The sequence below is a fragment of the Pristiophorus japonicus genome, chromosome 1 (assembly GCF_044704955.1).
Source record: "Pristiophorus japonicus isolate sPriJap1 chromosome 1, sPriJap1.hap1, whole genome shotgun sequence".
In the NCBI taxonomy this organism is placed as follows: domain Eukaryota; kingdom Metazoa; phylum Chordata; class Chondrichthyes; family Pristiophoridae; genus Pristiophorus; species Pristiophorus japonicus.
Window position 1 is genome coordinate 542591497 of NC_091977.1, and position 26742 is coordinate 542618238.

General features: G+C 61.1%; 2 protein-coding genes across 2 annotated transcripts in view; both read left to right on the forward strand.

Annotated features, from left to right (window-relative positions):
* The window catches only part of ankrd29 (ankyrin repeat domain 29), a 1085233-nt gene that overhangs the window by 1024249 nt on the left and 34242 nt on the right, over positions 1-26742 (forward strand). The window lies entirely within an intron of this gene.
* On the forward strand, positions 1683-19440 carry ttc19 (tetratricopeptide repeat domain 19). The gene is made up of 7 exons (XM_070877048.1): positions 1683-1892; positions 11556-11647; positions 12717-12827; positions 14127-14165; positions 14746-14802; positions 16762-16823; positions 19164-19440. The coding sequence occupies exons 1-7, from the start codon at positions 1739-1741 to the stop codon at positions 19270-19272; spliced, it is 624 nt and encodes a 207-aa protein (XP_070733149.1). The 5' UTR covers positions 1683-1738; the 3' UTR covers positions 19273-19440.

Below are 26742 nucleotides of genomic sequence, written 5' to 3' on the forward strand. Positions count from 1 at the left end.
ACGGCCGATATATTTCCAAGTCGGGATGGTGTGTGACTGGGAGGGGAACGTGGAGGTGGTGGTGTTCCCATGCGCCTTCTGCCCTTGTCCTTCTAGGCGGTAGAGGTCACGGGTTTGGGAGGTGCTGCTGAAGAAGCCTTGGCGAGTTGCTGCAGTGCATCTTGTAGATGGTGCACACTGCAGCCACGGTGCGCCGGTGGTGGAGGGAGTGAGTGTTGGAGGTGGTGGATGGGGTGTGGATCAAGCGGCTGCTTTGTCCTGGATGGTGTCGAGCTTCTCGAGTGTTGTTGGAGCTGCACCATCCAGGCAAGTGGGGAGTGTTCCATCACACTCCTGACTTGTGCCTTGTAGATGGTGGAAAGGCTTTGGGGAGTCAGGAGGTGAGACACTCGCCGCAGAATACCCAGCCTCTGACCTGCTCTTGTTTCCACAGTATTTATGTGGCTGGTCCAGTTAAGTTTCTGGTCAATGGTGACCCCCAGGATGTTGATGGTGGGGGATTCGGCGATGGTTGTTGCCAGATGGGATTTGAACCCACCATCTCTGGATTGTAAGTCCAGTACCATAGGTGAGACTGCCACACCCATTCTCTGGAAGGGACATGGTCCCTCCTCGCTCTGAACTAAACCTCTCACTGTGAGTATCCCATCCCCCTTCACTAGTTGCCCAAACTGCCGCTCCTACACACACCACTCTCTTGCGGTTTGAGATTTCTTCCTTATAAGGTATGGAATGCCGAGTGAACCTGCAACATACGTTGAGACAGGCTCCCGCCCCCAGGCTCTCTCCGTGTAGCAATGCCTTCCTGCCTCGCTGGCCCATGTTCAGGCTTGTTTTTGCAGTCTCCAACTTTTCAGTGTCTGCGTCTAACTGTCTTTGCAATTTTTCTGGGTTGCTTGATTTGCGGAGAGGGCAGGGGCAAGGAGTTTGGGGATGGGGGGATGGGGGGGGATGGGGGGATGGGGGGGGGGCGGGGATTTTGGGGAGAGCTGTTCTAACTGGGTGGTTGGAGGGAATGGCAGACAATAAGAGACAGTGACTGAGAAGGAAACAGTGAGAGAGGGAGTGGGATGTAGTGAAGGAATGGGGGCTGGGGGGCTGAAACCAGCGTCCAGCTTCGAGGGGCCAGTTCTGTTACTGGCAAGTTTGCTGTTTTATTCTGACCGTCCGAGACCTAACAGATCCCCAGCTATTCTGTGTATGTGGTCTGGAACCCACCCCAGGGTCTAATTCACAGCCCCTGCCCCCCGCCCCCCGCCCCCCCGTCTTGCTGCGGTTGGTCTGTGAATGGGCGCAGGGAACGCCACAAACTGAGTGACCCACAAAGTGAATTAAGAGGGAATGTTTCAAAAGGAAGAGCACATTTCACAGAACCCCCTTTCACCCGTTGAGGTTTCCGCCCCTTTAGCTCCCCAAGGTTCCTCTTTAATTCAATTGGATGCCTGTCCCTTTAATTACCAGAGGTGCCTGTCCCTTTAACTCCCGGCGTTGATTACCCCATTCCTTCTCCAGGGACCATGCCCTTTTAAATGCTCGGGATCCCTGCCCCTTTAATTTTAACAAAGTACTCATCATTTGATAGTTTCAGGTGCCTGTCCCTTTAAGAGCCCGGGGGGTGCCTGTCCCTTTAAGAGCCGGGGGGGGGGGGGGGCCTGCCCCTTTAACTCCCTCCGCTGCCCGGTCACGTGCCGAGGGCGGGCTGGGTTTCCGGTCCCGGGCCCGCTCGGTTGCCCTGGAGATGCTGCGGGCCGCGGGGTCCCGGGGCCTGAGCTCCGGCCGGTCAGCCCGAGCCCGAGGCCGCGGCCTCCGCACTCTCCCCCGCCCCGACCCGCCGCCTCTCACCGCGGCCTCGCCCGGCCCCCGCCCCCGGGCCGTCAGCCTGGCCGCCCTGGGTAGGTGAGGGAGCGGAGAGTGAGTGCGTGAGGGGGAGGAGAGTGAGTGAGTGAGGGGGAGGGGAGTGAGTGAGTGAGGGGGAGGGGAGTGAGTGAGTGAAGGGGAGGGGAGAGGGAGAGGGAGGGGGAGGGAGAGTGAGTGAGGGGGAGGGAGAGTGAGTGAGGGGGGGGAGGAGAGTGAGGGGGAGGGGAGTGCGAGTGAGGGGGAGGAGAGTGCGAGTGAGTGAGGGGGAGGGGAGTGAGTGAGGGGAGGGAGAGTGTGGGGGAGGGGAGTGAGTGAGGGGGAGGAGAGTGTGGGGGAGGGGGGTGAGTGAGGGGGGAGGAGAGTGTGGGGGGGGGGAGTGCGAGTGTGGGGAAGGGAGTGCGAGTGAGGGGGAGGAGAGTGCGAGTGAGGGGGAGGGGGTAGTGAGGGGGAGGGGAGTGAGGGGGAGGGAGTGAGTGAGGGGGAGGAGAGTGAGGGGGAGGGGAGTGAGTGAGGGGGAGGAGAGTGTGGGGGAGGGGAGTGAGTGAGGGGAGGAGAGTGTGGGGGAGGAGAGTGTGGGGGAGGGGAGTGAGTGAGGGGGAGGAGAGTGCGAGTGAGTGAGGGGGAGGGGAGTGAGTGAGGGGAGGAGAGTGAGGGGGAGGGGAGGAGATGAGGGGGAGGGGAGTGCGAGTGAGGGGGAGGAGAGTGCAAGTGAGTGAGGGGGAGGGGAGTGAGGGGGAGGGGAGTGCGAGTGAGTGAGGGGGAGAGTGCGAGTGAGTGAGGGGGAGGGGAGTGAGTGAGGGGGAGGAGAGTGCGAGTGAGTGAGGGGGAGGGGAGTGAGTGAGGGGGAGGAGAGTGTGGGGGAGGGGAGTGAGTGAGGGGGAGGAGAGTGTGGGGGAGGGGAGTGAGTGAGGGGGAGGAGAGTGTGGGGGGGGGGGAGTGTGGGGAAGGGGAGTGCGAGTGAGGGGGAGGAGAGTGCGAGTGAGGAGGGGGAGGGGAGTGAGTGAGGGGGAGGGGAGTGCGAGTGAGGGGGAGGAGAGTGCGAGTGAGTGAGGGGGAGGGAGTGAGGGGGAGGGGAGTGCGAGTGAGTGAGGGGGAGGAGAGTGTGAGTGAGTGAGGGGGAGGGGAGTGTGGGGGAGGGGAGAGTGAGTGAGGGGGAGGGGAGTGTGGGGGAGGGGAGTGCGAGTGAGGGGGAGGAGAGTGCGAGTGAGTGAGGGGGAGGGGAGTGCGAGTGAGTGAGGGGGAGGGGAGTGAGGGGAGGGGAGTGCGAGTGAGTGAGGGGGAGGGGAGTGAGGGGAGGGGAGTGAGGGGGAGGGGAGTGAGGGGGAGGGGAGGTGAGTGAGTGAGGGGGAGGGGAGAGTGAGTGAGGGGGAGGGAGAGTGAGTGAGGGGGAGGAGAGTGTGAGTGAGGGAGAGGAGAGTGTGAGTGAGTGAGGGGGAGGGGAGGAGTGAGGGAGGGGGAGGGGAGAGTGAGTGAGGGGGAGGAAGTGTGAGTGAGTGAGGGGGAGGGGGGGAGGGGAGTGAGGGGGAGGAGAGTGCGAGTGAGTGAGTGAGGGGAGAGTGAGTGAGGGGAGTGCGAGTGAGTGAGGGGGAGGGGAGTTGTGAGAGTGAGTGAGGGGGAGGGGAGTGCGAGTGAGTGAGTGAGGGAGTGCGATGTGGTGAGTGAGGGGGAGGAGAGTGTGAGTGAGTGAGGGGGAGGGAGTGAGGGGGAGAGTGAGTGAGGGGGAGGAGAGTGAGTGAGGGGGAGGAGTGAGTGAGGGGAAGTGAGTGAGGGGGAGGAGAGTGCGAGTGAGGGGGAGGAGAGTGCGAGTGAGGGGAGGAGAGTGGAGTGAGGGGGAGGAGAGTGCGAGTGAGGGGAGGAGAGTGCGAGTGAGGGGGAGGAGAGTGCGAGTGAGGGAGGAGAGTGCGAGTGAGGGGGAGGAGAGTGCGAGTGAGGGGGAGGAGAGTGCGAGTGAGGGGGAGGAGAGTGCGAGTGAGGGGGAGGAGAGTGCGAGTGAGGGGGAGGAGAGTGCGAGTGAGAGTGAGGGGGAGGAGAGTGCGAGTGAGGGGGAGGAGAGTGCGAGTGAGGGGGAGGAGAGTGCGAGTGAGGGGGAGGAGAGTGCGAGTGAGGGGGAGGAGAGTGCGAGTGAGGGGGAGGAGAGTGCGAGTGAGGGGGAGGAGAGTGCGAGTGAGGGGGAGGAGAGTGCGAGTGAGGGGGAGGAGAGTGCGAGTGAGGGGGAGGAGAGTGCGAGTGAGGGGGAGGAGAGTGCGAGTGAGGGGAGGAGAGTGCGAGTGAGGGGGAGGAGAGTGCGAGTGAGGGGGAGGAGAGTGCGAGTGAGGGGGAGGAGAGTGCGAGTGAGGGGGAGGAGAGTGCGAGTGAGGGGGAGGAGAGTGCGAGTGAGGGGGAGGTGAGTGCGAGTGAGGGGAGGTGAGTGCGAGTGAGGGGGAGGTGAGTGCGAGTGAGGGGGAGGAGAGTGCGAGTGAGGGGGAGGAGAGTGCGAGTGAGGGGGAGGAGAGTGCGAGTGAGGGGGAGGGGAGTGCGAGTGAGGGGGAGGGGAGTGCGAGTGAGGGGGAGGGGAGTGCGAGTGAGGGGAGGGGAGTGCGAGTGAGGGGGAGGGGAGTGCGAGTGAGGGGAGGGGAGTGCGAGTGAGGGGGAGGGGAGTGCGAGTGAGGGGGAGGGGAGTGCGAGTGAGGGGGAGGCGAGTGAGGGGGAGGGGAGTGCGAGTGAGGGGGAGGGGAGTGCGAGTGAGGGGGAGGGGAGTGATTGAGGTGGAGGGGAGTGATTGAGGGGGAGGGGAGTGCGTGAGACTGAGGGGGAGGAGAGTGCGAGTGACTGAGGGGGAGGAGAGTGCGAGTGACTGAGGGGGAGGGAGAGTGCGAGTGACTGAGGGGGAGGAGAGTGAGTGAGGGGGAGGAGAGTGAGTGAGGGGGAGGTGAGTGAGGGGGGGGAGGTGAGTGAGTGAGGGGGGGAGGTGAGTGAGGGGGGGAGGTGAGTGAGTGAGTGGGGGGGAGGTGAGTGAGTGGGGGGAGGTGAGTGAGTGAGGGGGGAGTGAGTGAGGGGGGAGTGAGTGAGGGGGGAGTGAGTGAGGGGGAGGTGAGTGAGTGAGGGGGAGGTGAGTGAGTGAGGGGGAGGTGAGTGAGTGAGGGGGAGGTGAGTGAGTGAGGGGGAGGTGAGTGAGTGAGGGGGAGGTGAGTGAGTGAGGGGGAGGTGAGTGAGTGAGGGGGATGAGAGTGAGGGGGAGGAGAGTGCGAGTGAGTGAGGGGGAGCAGAATGCGAGTGAGTGAGGGGGAGGTGAGTGAGTGAGGGGGAGGAGAGTGCGAGTGAGTGAGGGGGAGGAGAGTGAGTGGGGGGAGTGAGTGAGGGGGAGGTGAGTGAGGGGGAGGGGAGTGTGAGTGAGGGGGAGGGGAGTGTGAGTGAGGGGGAGGAGAGTGAGAGTGAGGGAGAGGAGAGTGAGAGTGAGGGGGAGGAGAGTGAGAGTGAGGGGGAGGAGAGTGCGAGTGAGGGGGAGGAGAGTGCGAGTGAGGGGGAGGAGAGTGCGAGTGAGGGGGAGGAGAGTGCGAGTGAGGGGGAGGAGAGTGCGAGTGAGGGGGAGGAGAGTGCGAGTGAGGGGGAGGAGAGTGCGAGTGAGGGGGAGGAGAGTGCGAGTGAGGGGGAGGAGAGTGCGAGTGAGGGGGAGGAGAGTGCGAGTGAGGGGGAGGAGAGTGCGAGTGAGGGGGAGGAGAGTGCGAGTGAGGGGGAGGAGAGTGCGAGTGAGGGGGAGGAGAGTGCGAGTGAGGGGGAGGAGAGTGCGAGTGAGGGGGAGGAGAGTGCGAGTGAGGGGGAGGAGAGTGCGAGTGAGGGGGAGGAGAGTGCGAGTGAGGGGGAGGAGAGTGCGAGTGAGGGGGAGGAGAGTGCGAGTGAGGGGGAGGAGAGTGCGAGTGAGGGGGAGGAGAGTGCGAGTGAGGGGGAGGAGAGTGCGAGTGAGGGGGAGGAGAGTGCGAGTGAGGGGGAGGAGAGTGCGAGTGAGGGGGAGGAGAGTGCGAGTGAGGGGGAGGAGAGTGCGAGTGAGGGGGAGGAGAGTGCGGGGGAGGGGAGTGTGAGTGAGGGGGAGGTGAGTGTGAGTGAGGGGGAGTGTGAGTGAGGGGGAGGGGAGTGTGAGTGAGGGGGAGGGGAGTGTGAGTGAGGGGGAGGAGAGTGTGAGTGAGGGGGAGGTGAGTGAGTGAGGGGGAGGTGAGTGAGTGAGGGGGAGGTGAGTGAGTGAGGGGGAGGTGAGTGAGTGAGGGGGAGGGGAGTGTGAGTGAGGGGGAGGGGAGTGTGAGTGAGGGGGGAGGGGAGTGTGAGTGAGGGGGAGGGGAGTGTGAGTGAGGGGGAGGTGAGTGAGTGAGGGGGAGGTGAGTGAGTGAGGGGGAGGTGAGGGGGAGGGGAGTGAGTGGAGGGGAGTGTGAGTGAGTGGGAGGGGAGTGTGAGTGAGGGGGAGGGGAGTGTGAGTGAGGGGGAGGGGAGTGTGAGTGAGGGGGAGGGGAGTGTGAGTGAGGGGGAGGGGAGTGTGAGTGAGGGGGAGGAGAGTGTGAGTGAGGGGGAGGAGAGTGTGAGTGAGGGGGAGGAGAGTGTGAGTGAGGGGGAGGGGAGTGCGTGAGAGTGAGGGGGGAGGGGAGTGCGAGTGACTGAGGGGGAGGAGAGTGCGAGTGACTGAGGGGGAGGAGAGTGACTGAGGGGGAGGAGAGTGAGTGAGGGGGAGGTGAGTGAGTGAGGGGGAGGTGAGAGTGAGGGGGAGGGGAGTGCGAGTGAGTGAGGGGGAGGGGAGTGCGAGTGAGTGAGGGGGAGGGGAGTGCGAGTGAGTGAGGGGGAGCGGAGTGCGAGTGAGTGAGGGGGAGGTGAGTGAGTGAGGGGGAGGAGAGTGCGAGTGAGTGAGGGGGAGGAGAGTGTGAGTGGGGGAGGTGAGTGAGTGAGGGGGAGGTGAGTGAGTGAGGGGGAGGAGAGTGCGAGTGAGTGAGGGGGAGGAGAGTGCGAGTGAGTGAGGGGGAGGGGAGTGCGAGTGAGTGAGGGGGAGGGGAGTGCGAGTGAGTGAGGGGGAGGAGAGTGCGAGTGAGTGAGGGGGAGGGGAGTGCGAGTGAGTGAGGGGGAGGGGAGTGCGAGTGAGTGAGGGGGAGGGGGAGTGTGAGTGAGGGGGAGGGGAGTGCGTGTGAGTGAGGGGGAGGAGAGTGCGTGTGAGTGAGGGGGAGGAGAGTGAGGGGGGAGAGAGTGAGGGGGAGGAGAGTGAGGGGGAGGAGAGTGAGGGGGAGGAGAGTGAGGGGGAGGGGAGTGCGAGCGCGCGAGGGGGAGGGGAGCGCGAGCGAGGGGGAGGGGAGTGCGTGTGAGTGAGGGGGAGGAGAGTGCGTGTGAGTGAGGGGGAGGAGAGTGCGTGTGAGTGAGGGGGAGGAGAGTGAGGGGGAGGAGAGTGAGGGGGAGGGGAGTGCGAGCGAGTGAGGGTGAGGGGAGCGCGAGCTGAACATGAAACTTCAGTACCCCATTCCTGCTTTCTCGCCATACCCCTTGATCCCCCTAGTAGTAAGGATTACATCTAACTCCCTTTTGAATATATTTAGTGAATTGGCCTCAACTACTTTCTGTGGTAGAGAATTCCACAGGTTCACCACTCTCTGGGTGAAGAAGTTGCTCCTCATCTCGGTCCTAAATGGCTTACCCCTTATCCTTAGACTGTGACCCCTGGTTCTGGACTTCCCCAACATTGGGAACATTCTTCCTGCATCTAACCTGTCTAAACCAGTCAGAATTTTAAACGTTTCTATGAGATCCCCTCTCATTCTTCTGAACTCCAGTGAATACAAGCCCAGTTGATCCAGACTTTCTTGATAGGCCAGTCCCGCCATCCGGAGAATCAGTCTGGTGAACCTTCGCTGCACTCCCTCAATAGCAAGAATGTCCTTCCTCAAGTTAGGAGACCAAAACTGAACACAATACTCCAGGTGTGGCCTCACCAAGGCCCTGTACAACTGTAGCAACACCTCCCTGCCCCTGTACTCAAATCCCCTCGCTATGAAGGCCAACATGCCATTTGCTTTCTTCACCGCCTGCTGTACCTGCATGCCAACCTTCAATGACTGATGTACCATGACACCCAGGTCTCGTTGCACCTCCCCTTTTCCTAATCTGTTACCATTCAGATAATAGTCTGTCTCTCTGTTTTTACCACCAAAGTGGATAACCTCACATTTATCCACATTATACTTCATCTGCCATACATTTGCCCACTCACCTAACCTATCCAAGTCACTCTGCAGCCTCATAGCATCCTCCTCGCAGCTCACACTGCCACCCAACTTAGTGTCATCCGCAAATTTGGAGATACTACATTTAATCCCCTCGTCTAAATCATTAATGTACAATGTAAACAGCTGGGGCCCCAGCACAGAACCTTGCGGTACCCCACTAGTCACTGCCTGCCATTCTGAAAAGTCCCCATTTACTCCTACTCTTTGCTTCCTGTCTGACAACCAGTTCTCAATCCATGTCAGCACACTACCCCCAATCCCATGTGCTTTAACTTTGCACATTAATCTCTTGTGTGGGACCTTGTCGAAAGCCTTCTGAAAGTCCAAATATACCACATCAACTGGTTCTCCCTTGTCCACTCTACTGGAAACATCCTCAAAAAATTCCAGAAGATTTGTCAAGCATGATTTCCCTTTCACAAATCCATGCTGACTTGGACCTATCATGTCACCATTTTCCAAATGCACTGCTATGACATCCTTAATAATTGATTCCATCATTTTACCCACTACTGAGGTCAGGCTGACCGGTCTATAATTCCCTGCTTTCTCTCTCCCTCCTTTTTTAAAAAGTGGGGTTACATTGGCTACCCTCCACTCGATAGGAACTGATCCAGAGTCAATGGAATGTTGGAAAATGACTGTCAATGCATCCACTATTTCCAAGGCCACCTCCTTAAGTACTCTGGGATGCAGTCCATCAGGTCCTGGGGATTTATCGGCCTTCAATCCCATCAATTTCCCAACACAATTTCCCGACTAATAAAGATTTCCCTCAGTTCCTCCTTCTTACTAGACCCTCTGACCCCTTTTAGAAACATAGAAACATAGAAACATAGAAAATAGGTGCAGGAGTAGGCCATTCGGCCCTTCTAGCCTGCACCGCCATTCAATGAGTTCATGGCTGAACATTCAACTTCAGTACCCCATTCCTGCTTTCTCGCCATACCCCTTGATCCCCCTAGCAGTAAGGACCTCATCTAACTCCTTTTTGAATATATTTAGTGAATTGGCCTCAACAACTTTCTGTGGTAGAGAATTCCACAGGTTCACCACTCTCTGGGTGAAGAAGTTCCTCCGCATATCGGTCCTAAATGGCTTACCCCTTATCCTTAGACTGTGACCCCTGGTTCTGGACTTCCCCAACATTGGGAACATTCTTCCTGCATCTAACCTGTCTAAACCCGTCAGAATTTAAACGTTTCTATGAGGTCCCCTCTCATTCTTCTGAACTCCAGTGAATACAAGCCCAGTTGATCCAGTCTTTCTTGATAGGTCAGTCCCGCCATCCCGGGAATCAGTCTGGTGAACCTTCGCTGCACTCCCTCAATAGCAAGAATGTCCTTCCTCAGGTTAGGAGACCAAAACTGTACACAATACTCCAGGTGTGGCCTCACCAATGCCCTGTACAACTGTAGCAACACCTCCCTGCCCCTGTACTCAAATCCCCTTGCTATGAAGGCCAACATGCCATTTGCTTTCTTAACCGCCTGCTGCACCTGCATGCCAACCTTCAATGACTGATGTACCATGACACCCAGGTCTCTTTGCACCTCCCCTTTTCCTAATCTGTCACCATTCAGATAATAGTCTGTCTCTCTGTTTTTACCACCAAAGTGGATAACCTCACATTTATCCACATTATACTTCATCTGCCATGCATTTGCCCACTCACCTAACCTATCCAAGTCGCTCTGCAGCCTCACAGCATCCTCCTCGCAGCTCACACTGCCACCCAACTTAGTGTCATCCGCAAATTTGGAGATACTACATTTAATCCCCTCATCTAAATCATTAATGTACAGTGTAAACAGCTGGGGCCCCAGCACAGAACCTTGCGGTACCCCACTAGTCACTGCCTGCCATTCTGAAAAGTACCCATTTACTCCTACTCTTTGCTTCCTGTCTGACAACCAGTTCTCAATCCATGTCAGTACACTACCCCCAATCCCATGTGCTCTAACTTTGCACATCAATCTCTTGTGTGGGACCTTGTCGAACGCCTTCTGAAAGTCCAAATATACCACATCAACTGGTTCTCCTTTGTCCACTTTACTGGAAACATCCTCAAAAAATTCCAGAAGATTTGTCGAGCATGATTTCCCTTTCACAAATCCATGCTGACTTGGACCTATCATGTCACCTCTTTCCAAATGCACTGCTATGACATCCTTAATAATTGATTCCATCATTTTACCCACTACCGATGTCAGGCTGACCGGTCTATAATTCCCTGTTTTCTCTCTCCCTCCTTTTTTAAAAAGTGGGGTTACATTGGCTATCCTCCACTCTATAGGAACTGATCCAGAGTCAATGGAATGTTGGAAAATGACTGTCAACGCATCCATTATTTCCAAGGCCACCTCCTTAAGTACTCTGGGATGCAGTCCATCAGGCCCTGGGGATTTATCGGCCTTCAATCCCATCAATTTCCCCAACACAATTTCCCGGCTAATAAGGATTTCCCTCAGTTCCTCCTCCTTACGAGACCCCCCGACCCCTTTTATAACCGGAAGGTTGTTCGTGTCCTCCTTCGTGAATACCGAACCAAAGTACTTGTTCAATTGGTCCGCCATTTCTTTGTTCCCCGTTATGACTTCCCCTGATTCTGACTGCAGGGGACCTACGATTGTCTTTACTAACCTTTTTCTCTTTACATATCTATAGAAACTTTTGCAATCCGTCTTAATGTTCCCTGCAAGCTTCTTCTCATACTCCATTTTCCCTGCCCTAATCAAACCCTTTGTCCTCCTCTGCTGAGTTCTAAATTTCTCCCAGTCCCCAGGTTCGCTGCTATTTCTGGCCAATTTGTATGCCACTTCCTTGGCTTTAATACTATCCCTGATTTCCCTTGATAGCCACGGTTGAGCCACCTTCCCTTTTTTATTTTTATATCCGGAAGGTTGTTGGTGTCCTCCTTAGTGAATACCGAACCAAAGTACTTGTTCAATTGGTCTGCCATTTCTTTGTTCCCCATTATGACTTCCCCTGATTCTGACTGCAGGGGACCTACGTTTGTCTTTACGAACCTTTTTCTCTTTACATACCAATAGAAACTTTTGCAGTCCATCTTAATGTTCCCTGCAAGCTTCCTCTTGTACTCCATTTTCCCTGCCCTAATCAAACCCTTTGTCCTCTGCTGAGTTCTAAATTTCTCCCAGTCCCCAGGTTCGCTGCTATTTCTGGCCAATTTGTATGCCACTTCCTTGGCTTTAATGCTATCCCTGATTTCCCTAGATAGCCAAGGTTGAGCCACCTTCCCTTTTTTATTTTTACGCCAGACAGGAATGGAGGGGGGGAGAGGGAGAGGGAGAGGAGGAGGAGGAGTGGGGGTGGAGGTGAGGGGGTGGGAGGATGGCGGAGGTGGGGAGAAGAGAGGAGGGGGGGGGGAGGGGGATGAGTGGCCCCCCGGTTTCCCCCCCGCCTGTCCCATGTTCTCTCTCTCTGATTGTTTCTGACCTTTCCTTCCAGCTTTCCTGGCTGCCACGAGACTGTTCGAGCGCGATGAGAAAGAGCAGCAAAAAGCCGAGGACCGGATCATTCTGCTCATCAAACAGGCAAAGGTTTGACACCCCCCACCACCCCGAGCCCGAACCTGCTTTGCCCGTGCGCAGCACCAGATACCATGCATGCGCGCCGTGATACCATTACCCCCGGGAGTGCTCCTAGCCTGTGCCCTCTCTCCCGGCCTCTTGGGTCAGTGTGCAGCCCTTTGTGGCCTCAGGACCCTCGCCGCTGAGTCAGGAGAATGTGGGTTCAGTCCCACTCCAGGAATTTGAGCACAAAAATGTAGGCGGGCACTCCCAGTACAGTACTGACGGAGCGCCGCACTGTCGGAGGGGCAGTACTGAGGGAGCGCCGCACTGTCGGAGGGGCAGTACTGAGGGAGCACCGCACTGTCGGAGGGGCAGTACTGAGGGAGCACCGCACTGTCGGAGGGGCAGTGCTGAGGGAGCGCCGCACTGTCGGAGGGGCAGTACTGAGGGAGCGACGCACTGTCGGAGGGGCAGTACTGAGGGAGCGCCGCACTGTCGAAGGGGCAGTACTGAGGGAGTGCCGCACTGTCGGAGGGGCAGTGCTGAGGGAGCGCTGCACTGTCGGAGGGGCAGTATTGAGGGAGCGCCGCACTGTCGGAGGGGCAGTACTGAGGGAGTGCCGCACTGTCGGAGGGGCAGTATTGAGGGAGCGCCGCACTGTCGAAGGGGCAGTATTGAGGGAGTGCCGCACTGTCGGAGGGGCAGTACTGAGGGAGTGCCGCACTGTCGGAGGGGCAGTATTGAGGGAGCGCTGCATCTGGACAATATTTATCCCTCAACCAACATCACAAATAAAAAGATCTGTTCCCTATCGCGTTGCTGTGGGAGCTTGCTGTGCGCATATTAGCCGCCGCGTTTCCCACATCGCAGCAGTAACTACACCAAGCGTAATTCATTGGCTGTGAAGCGCTTTGAGGTGTGCTGTGGGTGTGAAAGACACTGTCACAATGATTGTCCTTTTTGTTTATGATGTGATTGAATGGTGGAGCTGGCTGTATTGCTGCAATGTGCAGGCTGTGTTGAGGTGCTGTTTTGGTGTAGATGAGGAGGGAGGGAGGCCGATTGGGACCCATTAACACCCTCTGACTCTCTGCAGCTCAGTGCTATGAAGGGGAATCTGGAGGATGCTGAGCAACTCTTCCACCAGGCCCTGCACCTGGCCCAGCAGTCACAGAACAGCCAGGCCATTACCTACACTTACACTCAGGTAAGGGACGGGGTCCCACTGGACTCGAGCAGCTCGGCCCGTCGGTGGGGAGGGGGGCTGAGTATCTGTTCGCGGTGCTGAGGGAGCACTGCACTGTCGGAGGGACAGTACTGAGGGAGTGCTGCACTGTCGGAGGGCCAGTACTGCGGGAGTGCCGCACTGTCGGAGGGCCAGTACTGAGGGAGCACTGCACTGTCGGAGGGGCAGTACAGACGGAGGGGCAGTACTGAGGGAGCGCCGCACTGTCGGACGGGCAGTACTGAGGGAGCACCGCACTGTCGGAGGGGCAGGACCGAGGGAGCACCGCACTGTCGGAGGGCCAGTACTGTGGGAGTGCCGCACTGTCGGAGGGCCAGTACTGAGGGAGCACTGCACTGTCGGAGGGGCAGTACTGAGGGAGTGCCGCACTGTCGGAGGAGCAGTACTGAGGGAGTGCCGCACTGTCGGAGGGGCAGTACTGAGGGAGTGCCGCACTGTCGGAGGGGCAGTACTGAGGGAGCGCCGCACTGTCAGAGGGGCAGTACTGAGGGAGCGCTGTACTGAGGGAGCGCCGTACTGTCGGAGGGGCAGTGCTGAAGGAGCACCGCACTGTCGGAGGGGCAGTACTGAGGGAGCACCGCACTGTCAGAGGGGCAGTACTGAGGGAGCGCCGCACTGTCGGAGGGGTAGTACTGAGGGAGTGCCGCACTGTCGGAGGGGCAGTACTGAGGGAGGGGCAGTACTGTAGGAGCACCGCACTGTCGGAGGGGCAGTACTGAGGGAGCACCGCACTGTCAGAGGGGCAGTACTGAGGGAGCGCCGTACTGTCGGAGGGGTAGTACTGAGGGAGTGCCGCACTGTCGGAGGGGTAGTACTGAGGGAGTGCCGCACTGTCAGAGGGGCAGTACTGAGGGAGCACCGCACTGTCGGTGGGGTAGTACTGAGGGAGTGCCGCACTGTCAGAGGGGCAGTACTGAGGGAGCGCCCCACTGTCGGAGGGGCAGTACTGAGGGGACGCCGCACTGTCGGAGGTGTTGTCTTTCGGATGATATTTAATTGAGGCCCCGTCTTCGCGCTCGGGTGGATGTAAAAGATCCTGTGTCACATTTTGAAGAAGCGCTCAGATCACCGGTCCCATGGCTCCCCCAATCTCCTGAAAAGCTGCGCAGGCCGGAAAACCATCACCGCTCAGTGCAGCCGCTCGGGGTGTTTGCTGGGTTGGTCTCTCTGGGTGTGTGCGCTGGCCTGTGTCCTCTGCAGCTGCTGTGTGTGTGTGTGTACTGTGTCTTCCTGACGCCGGTGTCTCTTCCCCCTCTGCAGATGGCGAACCTGGCCTTTCTTCGAGGAGACCTGCTCAACGTAAGTGGGCAGAATGACCGACCCCCGACCCGAGCCTGACCCCACCCACCCCCACCCCCGTCCCGGACCTGACCCGACCCCCTGACTACCCCCATTCCCCTGAACCGACCCCCACCCCATCATTACATCCCTCTATACCCCTATATTCGATTCCTGTCTCCCTCCTTCTAACAGTGACTACACTCCAAAAGTATCTCACTGGCTGTAAAGCGTTTTGGGACATCCGGTGGTTGTGAAAGGTGCTATAGAAATGTGCAAGTCCTTCTTCTTTTTATATGTTTATCTAGCTTCCCTTTAAATGCATCGACATTATTCGCCTCAACCACTCCCTGTGGCAGCGAGTTCCACATTCTCACCGCTCTCTGAGTAATGAACTTTCTTTTGACTTCCTTGTTGGATTTCTTGGTGACGATCTTGTATTGGTGGCCTCTAGTTCTGGTCTCTTTCCCCGCCCCCCCCCCCCCAGCATTGTTGGAGCCCTGTATCCTGCCCCGCCCTCCCCGGCCCGGGTTTGGCACCGTTCTGCATCCTGTATATTTCATCACTCAGTTCTCACCTTCTCTGCCTTCCCCTCTCTCAGGCCGAGAAACTTTTCAAAGCAGCCACGAGCTTTCTGCTGGGTTCCGGCACTCCGCAGGTGAGTGTCTTTATAGACCAAGCAATGTCACTTTAAATAAAATACTCATTCTCATCACGGGATGTGGGCGTCGTTGGCAAGGCCGGCATTTATTGCCCATCCCTAATTGCCCCTTGAGAAGGTGGTGGTGAGCCGCCTTCTTGAACCGCTGCAGTCCGTGTGGTGAAGGTGCTCCCACAGTGCTGTTAGGGAGGGAGTTCCAGGATTGTGACCCAGCGACGATGAAGGAACGGCCGATATATTTCCAAGTCGGGATGGTGTGTGACTCGGAGGGGAACGTGGAGGTGGTGGTGTTCCCATGCGCCTGCTGCCCTTGTCCTTCTAGGTGGCAGAGGTCGCGGGTTTGGGAGGTGCTGCCGAAGAAGCCTTGGCGAGTTGCTGCAGTGCATCTTGTAGACGGTACACACTGCAGCCAGGGGGCGCCGGTGGTGGAGGGAGTGAGTGTTGAAGGTGGTGGATGGGGTGTTGATGAAGCGACTGCTTTGTCCTGGATGGTGTCGAGCTTCTTGAGTGTTGTGAACAAAGTGTGTCTGAGCTGGGTAAAATGGTCAGGCTGTCTGGGCTCCTGCTCGTGTCTGTGCCTGCTATCCTCACACGGACCACTGATTATTTTGGCAGGGCCCATTGATGGGCAAGTGACCCTGTGTGTGATGGATAACGGGAATAGACAGGAGGCAGCTGCCCAGTGTACCCAGCTCTGGCACTACACAACACTCGAAGCTCAACGCCATCCTGGGATGAGAGGGCTGTCCTATGAGAGATTGTGTAGAATGGGCCTGTACACTCTCTGGAATTTAGAAGAATGAGAGGCGATCTCATTGAAACATTCAAGATTCTGAGGGAGATTGACAGGGTAGATGCCGGGAGGATGTTTCCCCCGGGCTGGAGAGTCTAGAACCAGGGGGTCACAGTCTCAGGATAAGGTGGGTCCATTTAGGACTAAGATGAGGAGGAATTTCTTCACTCAGAGGGTGGTGAATCTTTGGAATTCTCTGCCCCAGAGGGCTGTGGATGCTGAGTCTCTGAATATATTCAAGGCTGAGAACGATAGATTTTTGGAGTCTCGGGGAATCAAGGATTATGAGATCGGGCGGGAATGTGAAGTCGATGATCAGCCGTGATCTTATTGAATGGCGGAGCAGGCTCAAGAGGCCTTGGGGCCTATTCCTACTCCTATTATGTTCTTATGTTGTGTTCATCCAGGACAATGCAGCCCGCTTGATGGGCACCCCCATCCACCACCTTCAACATTCACTCCCTCCACCACCGGCGCCCCCTGGCTGCAGTGTGTACCATCTACAAGATGCACTGCAGCAACTCGCCAAGGCTTCTTCAACAGCACCTCCCAAACCCACGACCTCTACCACCTAGAAGGACAAGGGCAGCAGGTCCATGGGAACACCACCACCTCCACGTTCCCCTCCGGGTCACACACCATCCCGACTTGGAAATATATCGGCCGTTCCTTCATCGTCGCTGGGTCACAATCCTGGAACTCCCTCCCTAACAAGGATATGGTAGCTTAGTGGTTATGTTACTGGACTAGTAATCCAGGGAGCTGGCCCAGTGATCCAGAGACAGGAGGTCAAATCCCACCACGGCAGCTGGGGAATTTAAATTCAGTTAATTAAATAAATCTGGAATAAAAGCTAGCATCAGTAATGGTGACCCTGAAAATACCTGATTGTCGTAAAAACCCATTTGGTTCACTAATGTCCTTTCGGGAAGGAAATCTACCGCCCTTACCCGGTCTGGCCGATATGTGACTCCAGACCCACGGCAATGTGGTGATTCTTAACTGACCTCTGAAATGGCGGCTCACCACCGCCTTCTCAAGGGGCAATTAGGGATGGGCAATAAATGCCGGCCTTGCCAGCGATTCTTGCGAATGAATAAAAAACATGTGTGACCCTCCCCTCTCTCTCTCTCTCTCTCTCTCCCCCTCCCCCTCTCCCTCAGGATGATAATGCAGTGATTGAGATGTCCCTCAAGTTGTGCAGCATCTACGCCAGCACTGAGCAGTGAGTACGTCAGCAGGAGTGGGAATCATCCTCCCTACGCCCTCGGAGATCTGACCACGTCCCCTTCCTGGCGGGGGCTCTATCAGCTGCCACCGCTCTTCTCTCTCCGAAGGGCGAAAGTTAATAGCCCAGATATACTGGCTCTGCCCGAATCTCGCCGGTTGAGGAGGCTGGGGAAGGAGCAATTCCACCCAGGGCCACTGGAGGAAGGAGAGGTGGGGATGCACGGCAGGTTTGATTCCGCTCCAGGAACAGAAGGAGGCCGTTCAGCCTTTCAGTGTCCCCGGTGTCAGCTGTGGCTCAGTGGACACACTCTCGCCTCTGAGTCACGGTGATCGTGGGTTCAAGTCCCACTCCAGAGGCTTCAGCACAGAAATCTAGGCTGACTCCAGTGCAGTGCTGAGGGAGCGCCGCACTGTCGGAGGGGCAGTGCTGAGGGAGCGCCGCACTGTCGGAGGGGCAGTGCTGAGGGAGCGCCGCACTGTCGGAGGGGCAGTGCTGAGGGAGCGCCGCACTGTCGGAGGGGCAGTGCTGAGGGAGCGCCGCACTGTCGGAGGGGCAGTGCTGAGGGAGCGCCGCACTGTCGGAGGGGCAGTGCTGAGGGAGCGCCGCACTGTCGGAGGGGCAGTGCTGAGGGAGCGCCGCACTGTCGGAGGGGCAGTGCTGAGGGAGTGCCGCACTGTCGGAGGGGCAGTGCTGAGGGAGCGCCGCACTGTCGGAGGGGCAGTGCTGAGGGAGCGCCGCACTGTCGGAGGGGCAGTGCTGAGGGAGCGCCGCACTGTCGGAGGGGCAGTGCTGAGGGAGCGCCGCACTGTCGGAGGGGCAGTGCTGAGGGAGCGCCGCACTGTCGGAGGTGCTGTCTTTTGGATGAGACTTTAAACCGAGGCCCCGTCTGCTCTCTCAGATGGATGTAAAAGATCCCATGGCACTATTTTGAAGAAGAGCAGGACAGTTATCCCTGGTGTCCTGGGGCCAATATTTATCCCTCAATCAGCATCACTCCAACAGATTATCTGGTCTATCACAGTGCTGTTTGTGGGAGCTTGCTGTGCGCAAATTGGCTGCCGCGTTTCCCACATTACAACAGTGACTACACTCCAAAAGTACTTCATTGGCTGTAAAGCGCTTTGGGACGTCCGGTGGCCGTGAAAGGTGCTATAGAAATGCAAGTCTGTCTTTTCGAGCCGCCATTCATTGGATCACAGCTGATTGGTACCTGTTCTCCACCTTCCTGCCTTTGGTCCCGTATCCCTCGATACCCTTACCCAACTACATTCTGTCTATCTCGATCTCACAAGCACCAATTGACCCCCAGCCTCAGCAGCGTTTTGGGGGAGAGTTCCAGATTCCCAGCAGTCATTGTGAGAGGAAATGCTTCCTGACATCACCCTGAACAGCCTGGCTCTAATTGGAAGGTGACGCCCCCTTGTTCTGCACTCCCCCCCCCACCAGAGGGAATAGTTTCTCTATCTACCCTATCCTTTAATCATAAGAACATAAGAAATAGGAGCAGGAGTCGGCCATACGGCCCCTCGAGCCTGCTCCGCCATTTAATACGATTATGGCTGATCTGATCATGGACTCAGTTCCACTTCCCTGCCCGCTGCCCATAACCCCTTAATCCCTTATCAGTTAAGAAACTGTCTATTTCTGTCTTAAATTTATTCAATATCCCAGCCTCCACAGCTCTCTGAGGCAGCGAATTCCACAGATTTACAACACTCAGAGAGAGAAGAAATTCCTCCTCATCTCAGTTTTAAATGGGCGGCCCCTTATTCTAAGATCATGCCCCCTAATTCTAGTCTCCCCCATCAGTGGAAACATCCTCTCTGCATCCACCTTGTCAAGCCCCCTCATAATCTTATATATTTCGATAAGATCACCTCATGAATTCCAATGAGTAGAGGCCCAACCTACTCAACCTTTCCTCATAAGTCAACCCCCTCATCTCCGGAATCAACCGAGTGAACCTTCTCTGAACTGCCTCCAAAGCAAGTATATCCTTTCGTAAATATAGAAACCAAAACTGCACGCAGTATTCCAGATGTGACCTCACCAATACCCTGTACAACTGTAGCAAGACTTCCCTGCTTTTATACTCCATCCCCTTTGCAATAGAGGCCAAGATTCCATTGGCCTTCCTGATCACTTGCTGTACCTGCATACTATCCTTTTGTGTTTCATGCACCAGGACCCCCAGGTCCCGCTGTACTGCAGCACTTTGCAATCTTTCGCCATTTAAACATCATCTTATACACCTCATCATCGCCCTCAATCTTCTGTTTAAGCAGTCTCGGTGAAAATGTGTCAGTGACAATGTTCCTCTGCACCCCACAACAGGCACAACCTAGCGGTCGAGGGATACAATTGGTGCATTGAGACCCTGGAGGAGAAAGTTCAGCGACAGAAAGCTGTTCCCGAGGAAACCTTATCGGGTAAGATTGTCTAGCGATGGTGCACAGGCTGGTTTAAAGCCCAATATATCCTGGCTCACAGTGGGGTCAATCCCACCCACCACCTTCAACATTCACTCCCTCCACCAGCGGCAAGCACAATGTAAGTAAATAAAGTTGATACTTATTGAACGTGGCTTAGCACATCGAGCTGGAAATTTCTCCAACCTGTCTTTCCCGCTTTTGGATGGAAAATTCTGTTAATGCCGACAATCCACCTCCTCTCCCTCGTGCTCCATTCTCCCTCTCTGTCCCCATCCCCGTCCCTGTTTCTCTCTCCCCCCGTCCCTGTTTCTCTCTCCCCCCGTCCCTGTTTCTCTCTCCCCCCGTCCCTGTTTCTCTCTCCCCCCGTCCCTGTTTCTCTCTCCCCCCGTCCCTGTTTCTCTCTCCCCCCGTCCCTGTTTCTCTCTCCCCCCGTCCCTGTTTCTCTCTCCCCCGTCCCTGTTTCTCTCTCCCCCCGTCCCTGTTTCTCTCTCCCCCCGTCCCTGTTTCTCTCTCCCCCCGTCCCTGTTTCTCTCTCCCCCCGTCCCTGTTTCTCTCTCCCCCCGTCCCTGTTTCTCTCTCCCCCCGTCCCTGTTTCTCTCTCCCCCCCCCCCATCCCTGTTTCTCTACTTCCCACCCCCCCCCCGTCCCTGTTTCTCTACTTCCTACTTCCCCACCCCCCCCCGTCCCTGTTTCTCTACTCCCCCCCCCCCCCCCGTCCCTGTTTCTCTACTCCCCCCCCCCCCCCCGTCCCTGTTTCTCTCTCCCCCCCCGTCCCTGTTTCTCTCTCCCCACCCCCCCCCGTCCCTGTTTCTCTACTCCCCCCCCCCCCCCGTCCCTGTTTCTCTCTTCCCCCCCCCCCCCCCGTCCCTGTTTCTCTCTCCCCCCCCCCCCCGTCCCTGTTTCTCTACTCCCCCCCCCCCCCCACCGTCCCTGTTTCTCTCTTCCCCCCCCCCCCCCCCCCCCGTCCCTGTTTCTCTACTCCCCCCCCCCCCCCCCCACCGTCCCTGTTTCTCTCTCCCCCCCCCCCCCACCGTCCCTGTTTCTCTAATCCCCCCCCCCCCCCCCCCCCCGTCCCTGTTTCTCTAATCCCCCCCCCCCCCACCGTCCCTGTTTCTCTCTTCCCCCCCCCCCCACCGTCCCTGTTTCTCTCTTCCCCCCCCCCCCCCCCCCCGTCCCTGTTTCTCTCTTCCCCCCCCCCGTCCCTGTTTCTCTCTCCCCCCCCCCCCCGTCCCTGTTTCTCTCTCCCCCGTCCCTGTTTCTCTCTCCCCCCGTCCCTGTTTCTCTCTCCCCCCGTCCCTGTTTCTCTCTCCCCCCCCCCCCCCGTCCCTGTTTCTCTACTCCCCCCCCCCCCCCCCGTCCCTGTTTCTCTCTCCCCCCCCGTCCCTGTTTCTCTCTCCCCCCCCCCCCGTCCCTGTTTCTCTCTCCCCACCCCCCCCCCCGTCCCTGTTTCTCTACTCCCCCCCCCCCCCCCCGTCCCTGTTTCTCTCTTCCCCCCCCCCCCCCCGTCCCTGTTTCTCTCTCCCCCCCCCCCCCCCCCCCGTCCCTGTTTCTCTACTCCCCCCCCCCCCCACCGTCCCTGTTTCTCTCTTCCCCCCCCCCCCCCCCCCCCGTCCCTGTTTCTCTACTCCCCCCCCCCCCCCCCACCGTCCCTGTTTCTCTCTCCCCCCCCCCCCCCACCGTCCCTGTTTCTCTAATCCCCCCCCCCCCCCGTCCCTGTTTCTCTAATCCCCCCCCCCCCCACCGTCCCTGTTTCTCTCTTCCCCCCCCCCCCCCCCCCCGTCCCTGTTTCTCTACTCCCCCCCCCCCCCCCCCCCGTCCCTGTTTCTCTCTTCCCCCTCCCCCCCCCCGTCCCTGTTTCTCTCTCCCCCCCCCCGTCCCTGTTTCTCTACTCCCCCCCCCCCCCCCCCCCCCGTCCCTGTTTCTCTCTCCCCCCCCCACCCCCGTCCCTGTTTCTCTCTCCCCCCCTCCCCCCCCCCCCGTCCCTGTTTCTCTCTCTCCCCCCCCCCGTCCCTGTTTCTCTCTCCCCCCCCCCCGTCCCTGTTTCTCTCTTCCCCCTCCCCCCCCCCGTCCCTGTTTCTCTCTCCCCCCCCCCGTCCCTGTTTCTCTCACTCCCCCCCCCCCCCCCCCCCCCCGTCCCTGTTTCTCTCTCCCCCCCCCACCCCCGTCCCTGTTTCTCTCTCCCCCCCCTCCCCCCCCCCGTCCCTGTTTCTCTCTCTTCCCCCCCCCCCGTCCCTGTTTCTCTCTTCCCCCTCCCCCCCCCCGTCCCTGTTTCTCTCTCCCCCCCCCCGTCCCTGTTTCTCTCTTCCCCCTCCCCCCCCCCGTCCCTGTTTCTCTCTCTTCCCCCCCCCCGTCCCTGTTTCTCTCTCTCCCCCCCCCCCCCCGTCCCTGTTTCTCTACTCCCCCCCCTCCCCCCCCCCCGTCCCTGTTTCTCTCTCCCCCCCCCCCCCCCCGTCCCTGTTTCTCTACTCCCCCCCCTCCCCCCCCCCGTCCCTGTTTCTCTCTCCCCCCCCCCCCCCCCCGTCCCTGTTTCTCTCCCGCCCCCCCCCCCCCCCCCCGTCCCTGTTTCTCTCTCCCCCCCCCCCCCGTCCCTGTTTCTCTCTCCCCCCCCCCCCCCCCGTCCCTGTTTCTCTCTTCCCCCCCCCCCGTCCCTGTTTCTCTACTCCCCCCCCCCCCCCCCCCCCCCCCCGTCCCTGTTTCTCTACTCCCCCCCCCCCCCCCACCGTCCCTGTTTCTCTCTCCCCCCCCCCCCCCCCCCGTCCCTGTTTCTCTACTCCCCCCCCCCCGTCCCTGTTTCTCTACTCCCCCCCCCCCCCCCCCCGTCCCTCCCCCCGTCCCTGTTTCTCTACTCCCCCCCCCCCCCGTCCCTGTTTCTCTCTCCCCCCCCCCCCCCCCCGTCCCTGTTTCTCTCCCCCCCCCCCCCCGTCCCTGTTTCTCTACTCCCCCCCCCCCCCCCCCCGTCCCTGTTTCTCTACTCCCCCCCCCCCCCCGTCCCTGTTTCTCTACTCCCCCCCCCCCCCCCCGTCCCTCCCCCCGTCCCTGTTTCTCTACTCCCCCCCCCCCGTCCCTGTTTCTCTCTCCCCCCCCGTCCCTGTTTCTCTCTCCCCCCCCCCCCCCGTCCCTGTTTCTCTACTCCCCCCCCCCCCCCCCCCCCCCCCCCCGTCCCTGTTTCTCTACTCCCCCCCCCCCCCCCCCCCCGTCCCTGTTTCTCTACTCCCCCCCCCCGTCCCTGTTTCTCTCTCTCCCCCCCCCGTCCCTGTTTCTCTACTCCCCCCCCCCCCCCCCCCCCCCCCCCCGTCCCTGTTTCTCTACTCCCCCCCCCCCCCCCCCCGTCCCTGTTCTCTACTCCCCCCCCCCCCCCCCACCGTCCCTGTTTCTCTCCCCCCCCCCCCCCCCCCCCCCCTGTCCCTGTTTCTCTACTCCCCCCCCCCCCGTCCCTGTTTCTCTACTCCCCCCCCCCCCCCCCCCGTCCCTGTTTCTCTCTCTCCCCCCCCCCCCCCCGTCCCTGTTTCTCTACTCCCCCCCCCCCCCCGTCCCTGTTTCTCTCTCCCCCCCCCCCCCCCCCCCCCCCCCCCCCCCGTCCCTGTTTCTCTACTCCCCCCCCCCCGTCCCTGTTTCTCTACTCCCCCCCCCCCCCCCCCCCGTCCCTGTTTCTCTCTCCCCCCCCCCCCCCCCCGTCCCTGTTTCTCTACTCCCCCCCCCCCCCGTCCCTGTTTCTCTACTCCCCCCCCCCCCCCCCCCGTCCCTGTTTCTCTCTCCCCCCCCCCCCCCCCGTCCCTGTTTCTCTACTCCCCCCCCCCCCCGTCCCTGTTTCTCTACTCCCCCCCCCCCCCCCCCCCCCCGTCCCTGTTTCTCTACTCCCCCCCCCCCCCCCCCCCAGTCCCTGTTTCTCTCTTCCCCCCCCCCCCCCCCCCCCACCGTCCCTGTTTCTCTACTCCCCCCCCACCCCCGTCCCTGTTTCTCTCTCCCCCCCCCCCCCCCCCCACCGTCCCTGTTTCTCTACTCCCCCCCCCCCCCCCCGTCCCTCCCCCCGTCCCTGTTTCTCTACTCCCCCCCCCCCGTCCCTGTTTCTCTCTCCCCCCCCCCCCCCCCGTCCCTGTTTCTCTCCCCCCCCCCCCCCCCCCCCCGTCCCTGTTTCTCTCTCTCCCCCCCCCCCCGTCCCTGTTTCTCTACTCCCCCCCCCGTCCCTGTTTCTCTCTCTCCCCCCCCCCCCCCCCCCCCCGTCCCTGTTTCTCTACTCCCCCCCCCCCCCCCCCCCCCCGTCCCTGTTTCTCTCTCCCCCCCCCCCCCCCCCCCGTCCCTGTTTCTCTACTCCCCCCCCCCCCCCCCCCCCCCCCGTCCCTGTTTCTCTACTCCCCCCCCCCCCCCCACCGTCCCTGTTTCTCTCTCCCCCCCCCCCCCCCGTCCCTGTTTCTCTCTTCCCCCCCCCCCCCCCCACCGTCCCTGTTTCTCTACTCCCCCCCCCCCCCGTCCCTGTTTCTCTCTCCCCCCCCCCCCCCCCCCGTCCCTGTTTCTCTCTCCCCCCCCCCCCCACCGTCCCTGTTTCTCTACTCCCCCCCACCGTCCCTGTTTCTCTCTCTCCCCCCCCCCCCCCCCACCGTCCTGTTTCTCTCCCCCCCCCCCCCCCCCCCGTCCCTGTTTCTCTACTCCCCCCCCCCCCCCCACCGTCCCTGTTTCTCTCCCCCCCCCCCCCCCCCGTCCCTGTTTCTCTACTCCCCCCCCCCCCCCCCCCGTCCCTGTTTCTCTCTCCCCCCCCGTCCCTGTTTCTCTCTCCCCCCCCCCCCCGTCCCTGTTTCTCTCTCCCCCCCCCCCCCACCGTCCCTGTTTCTCTACTCCCCCCCACCGTCCCTGTTTCTCTCTCTCCCCCCCCCCCCCCCACCGTCCCTGTTTCTCTCCCCCCCCCCCCCCCCCCCGTCCCTGTTTCTCTACTCCCCCCCCCCCCCCACCGTCCCTGTTTCTCTCCCCCCCCCCCCCCCACCGTCCCTGTTTCTCTCCCCCCCCCCCCCCACCGTCCCTGTTTCTCTCTCCCCCCCCCCCCCCCACCGTCCCTGTTTCTCTCCCCCCCCCCCCCCCCCCCGTCCCTGTTTCTCTACTCCCCCCCCCCCCCCCCACCGTCCCTGTTTCTCTCTCCCCCCCCCCCCCCACCGTCCCTGTTTCTCTAATCCCCCCCCCCCCCCCCCCCCGTCCCTGTTTCTCTAATCCCCCCCCCCCCCACCGTCCCTGTTTCTCTCTTCCCCCCCCCCCCCCCCCCGTCCCTGTTTCTCTACTCCCCCCCCCCCCCCCCCCCCCCGTCCCTGTTTCTCTCTTCCCCCTCCCCCCCCCGTCCCTGTTTCTCTCTCCCCCCCCCCGTCCCTGTTTCTCTACTCCCCCCCCCCCCCCCCCCCCCCGTCCCTGTTTCTCTCTCCCCCCCCCACCCCCGTCCCTGTTTCTCTCTCCCCCCCTCCCCCCCCCCGTCCCTGTTTCTCTCTCTCCCCCCCCCCGTCCCTGTTTCTCTCCCCCCCCTCCCCCCCCCCGTCCCTGTTTCTCTCTCTCCCCCCCCCGTCCCTGTTTCTCTCTCTCCCCCCCCCCCCGTCCCTGTTTCTCTACTCCCCCCCCTCCCCCCCCCCCGTCCCTGTTTCTCTCTCCCCCCCCCCCCCCGTCCCTGTTTCTCTACTCCCCCCCCTCCCCCCCCCCGTCCCTGTTTCTCTCTCCCCCCCCCCCCCCCCCCCCGTCCCTGTTTCTCTCCCGCCCCCCCCCCCCCCCCCGTCCCTGTTTCTCTCTCCCCCCCCCCCCCCCGTCCCTGTTTCTCTCTCCCCCCCCCCCCCCCCCGTCCCTGTTTCTCTCTTCCCCCCCCCGTCCCTGTTTCTCTACTCCCCCCCCCCCCCCCCCCCCCCGTCCCTGTTTCTCTACTCCCCCCCCCCCCCACCGTCCCTGTTTCTCTCTCCCCCCCCCCCCCCCCGTCCCTGTTTCTCTACTCCCCCCCCCCCGTCCCTGTTTCTCTACTCCCCCCCCCCCCCGTCCCTGTTTCTCTCTCCCCCCCCCCCCCCCCCCGTCCCTGTTTCTCTCCCCCCCCCCCCCCCCGTCCCTGTTTCTCTACTCCCCCCCCCCCCCCCCCCCGTCCCTGTTTCTCTACTCCCCCCCCCCCCCCCGTCCCTGTTTCTCTACTCCCCCCCCCCCCCCCCCCCGTCCCTCCCCCCGTCCCTGTTTCTCTACTCCCCCCCCCCCGTCCCTGTTTCTCTCTCCCCCCCCCCCCCCCCCCCCCGTCCCTGTTTCTCTCTCCCCCCCCGTCCCTGTTCTCTCTCCCCCCCCCCCCCCCCCCGTCCCTGTTTCTCTACTCCCCCCCCCCCCCCCCCCCCGTCCCTGTTTCTCTACTCCCCCCCCCCGTCCCTGTTTCTCTCTCTCCCCCCCCCGTCCCTGTTTCTCTACTCCCCCCCCCCCCCCCCCCCCCGTCCCTGTTTCTCTACTCCCCCCCCCCCCCCCCCCCGTCCCTGTTTCTCTACTCCCCCCCCCACCCCCCCGTCCCTGTTTCTCTACTCCCCCCCCCCCCCCCCCCACCGTCCCTGTTTCTCTCTCCCCCCCCCCCCCCCTGTCCCTGTTTCTCTACTCCCCCCCCCCCCGTCCCTGTTTCTCTACTCCCCCCCCCCCCCCCCCGTCCCTGTTTCTCTACTCCCCCCCCCCCCCCCCCGTCCCTGTTTCTCTCTCTCCCCCCCCCCCCCCCGTCCCTGTTTCTCTACTCCCCCCCCCCCCCCCGTCCCTGTTTCTCTCTCCCCCCCCCCCCCCCCCCCCCCCCCCCCGTCCCTGTTTCTCTACTCCCCCCCCCCCCGTCCCTGTTTCTCTACTCCCCCCCCCCCCCCCCCCCGTCCCTGTTTCTCTCTCCCCCCCCCCCCCCCGTCCCTGTTTCTCTACTCCCCCCCCCCCCGTCCCTGTTTCTCTACTCCCCCCCCCCCCCCCCCCCCCTCCCTGTTTCTCTACTCCCCCCCCCCCCCCCCCCGTCCCTGTTTCTCTCTTCCCCCCCCCCCCCCCCCCCACCGTCCCTGTTTCTCTACTCCCCCCCCACCCCCGTCCCTGTTTCTCTCTCCCCCCCCCCCCCCCCCACCGTCCCTGTTTCTCTACTCCCCCCCCACCCCCGTCCCTGTTTCTCTCTCCCCCCCCCCCCCCCCCCACCGTCCCTGTTTCTCTACTCCCCCCCCACCCCCGTCCCTGTTTCTCTCTCCCCCCCCCCCCCCCCCCACCGTCCCTGTTTCTCTACTCCCCCCCCCCCCGTCCCTGTTTCTCTCTCCCCCCCCCCCCCGTCCCTGTTTCTCTACTCCCCCCCCCCCCCCCCCCCCCGTCCCTGTTTCTCTCTCTCCCCCCCCCCCCCCGTCCCTGTTTCTCTACTCCCCCCCCCCGTCCCTGTTTCTCTCTCTCCCCCCCCCCCCCCCCCCCCGTCCTGTTTCTCTACTCCCCCCCCCCCCCCCCCCCCGTCCCTGTTTCTCTCTCCCCCCCCCCCCCCCCCCCCCCCCGTC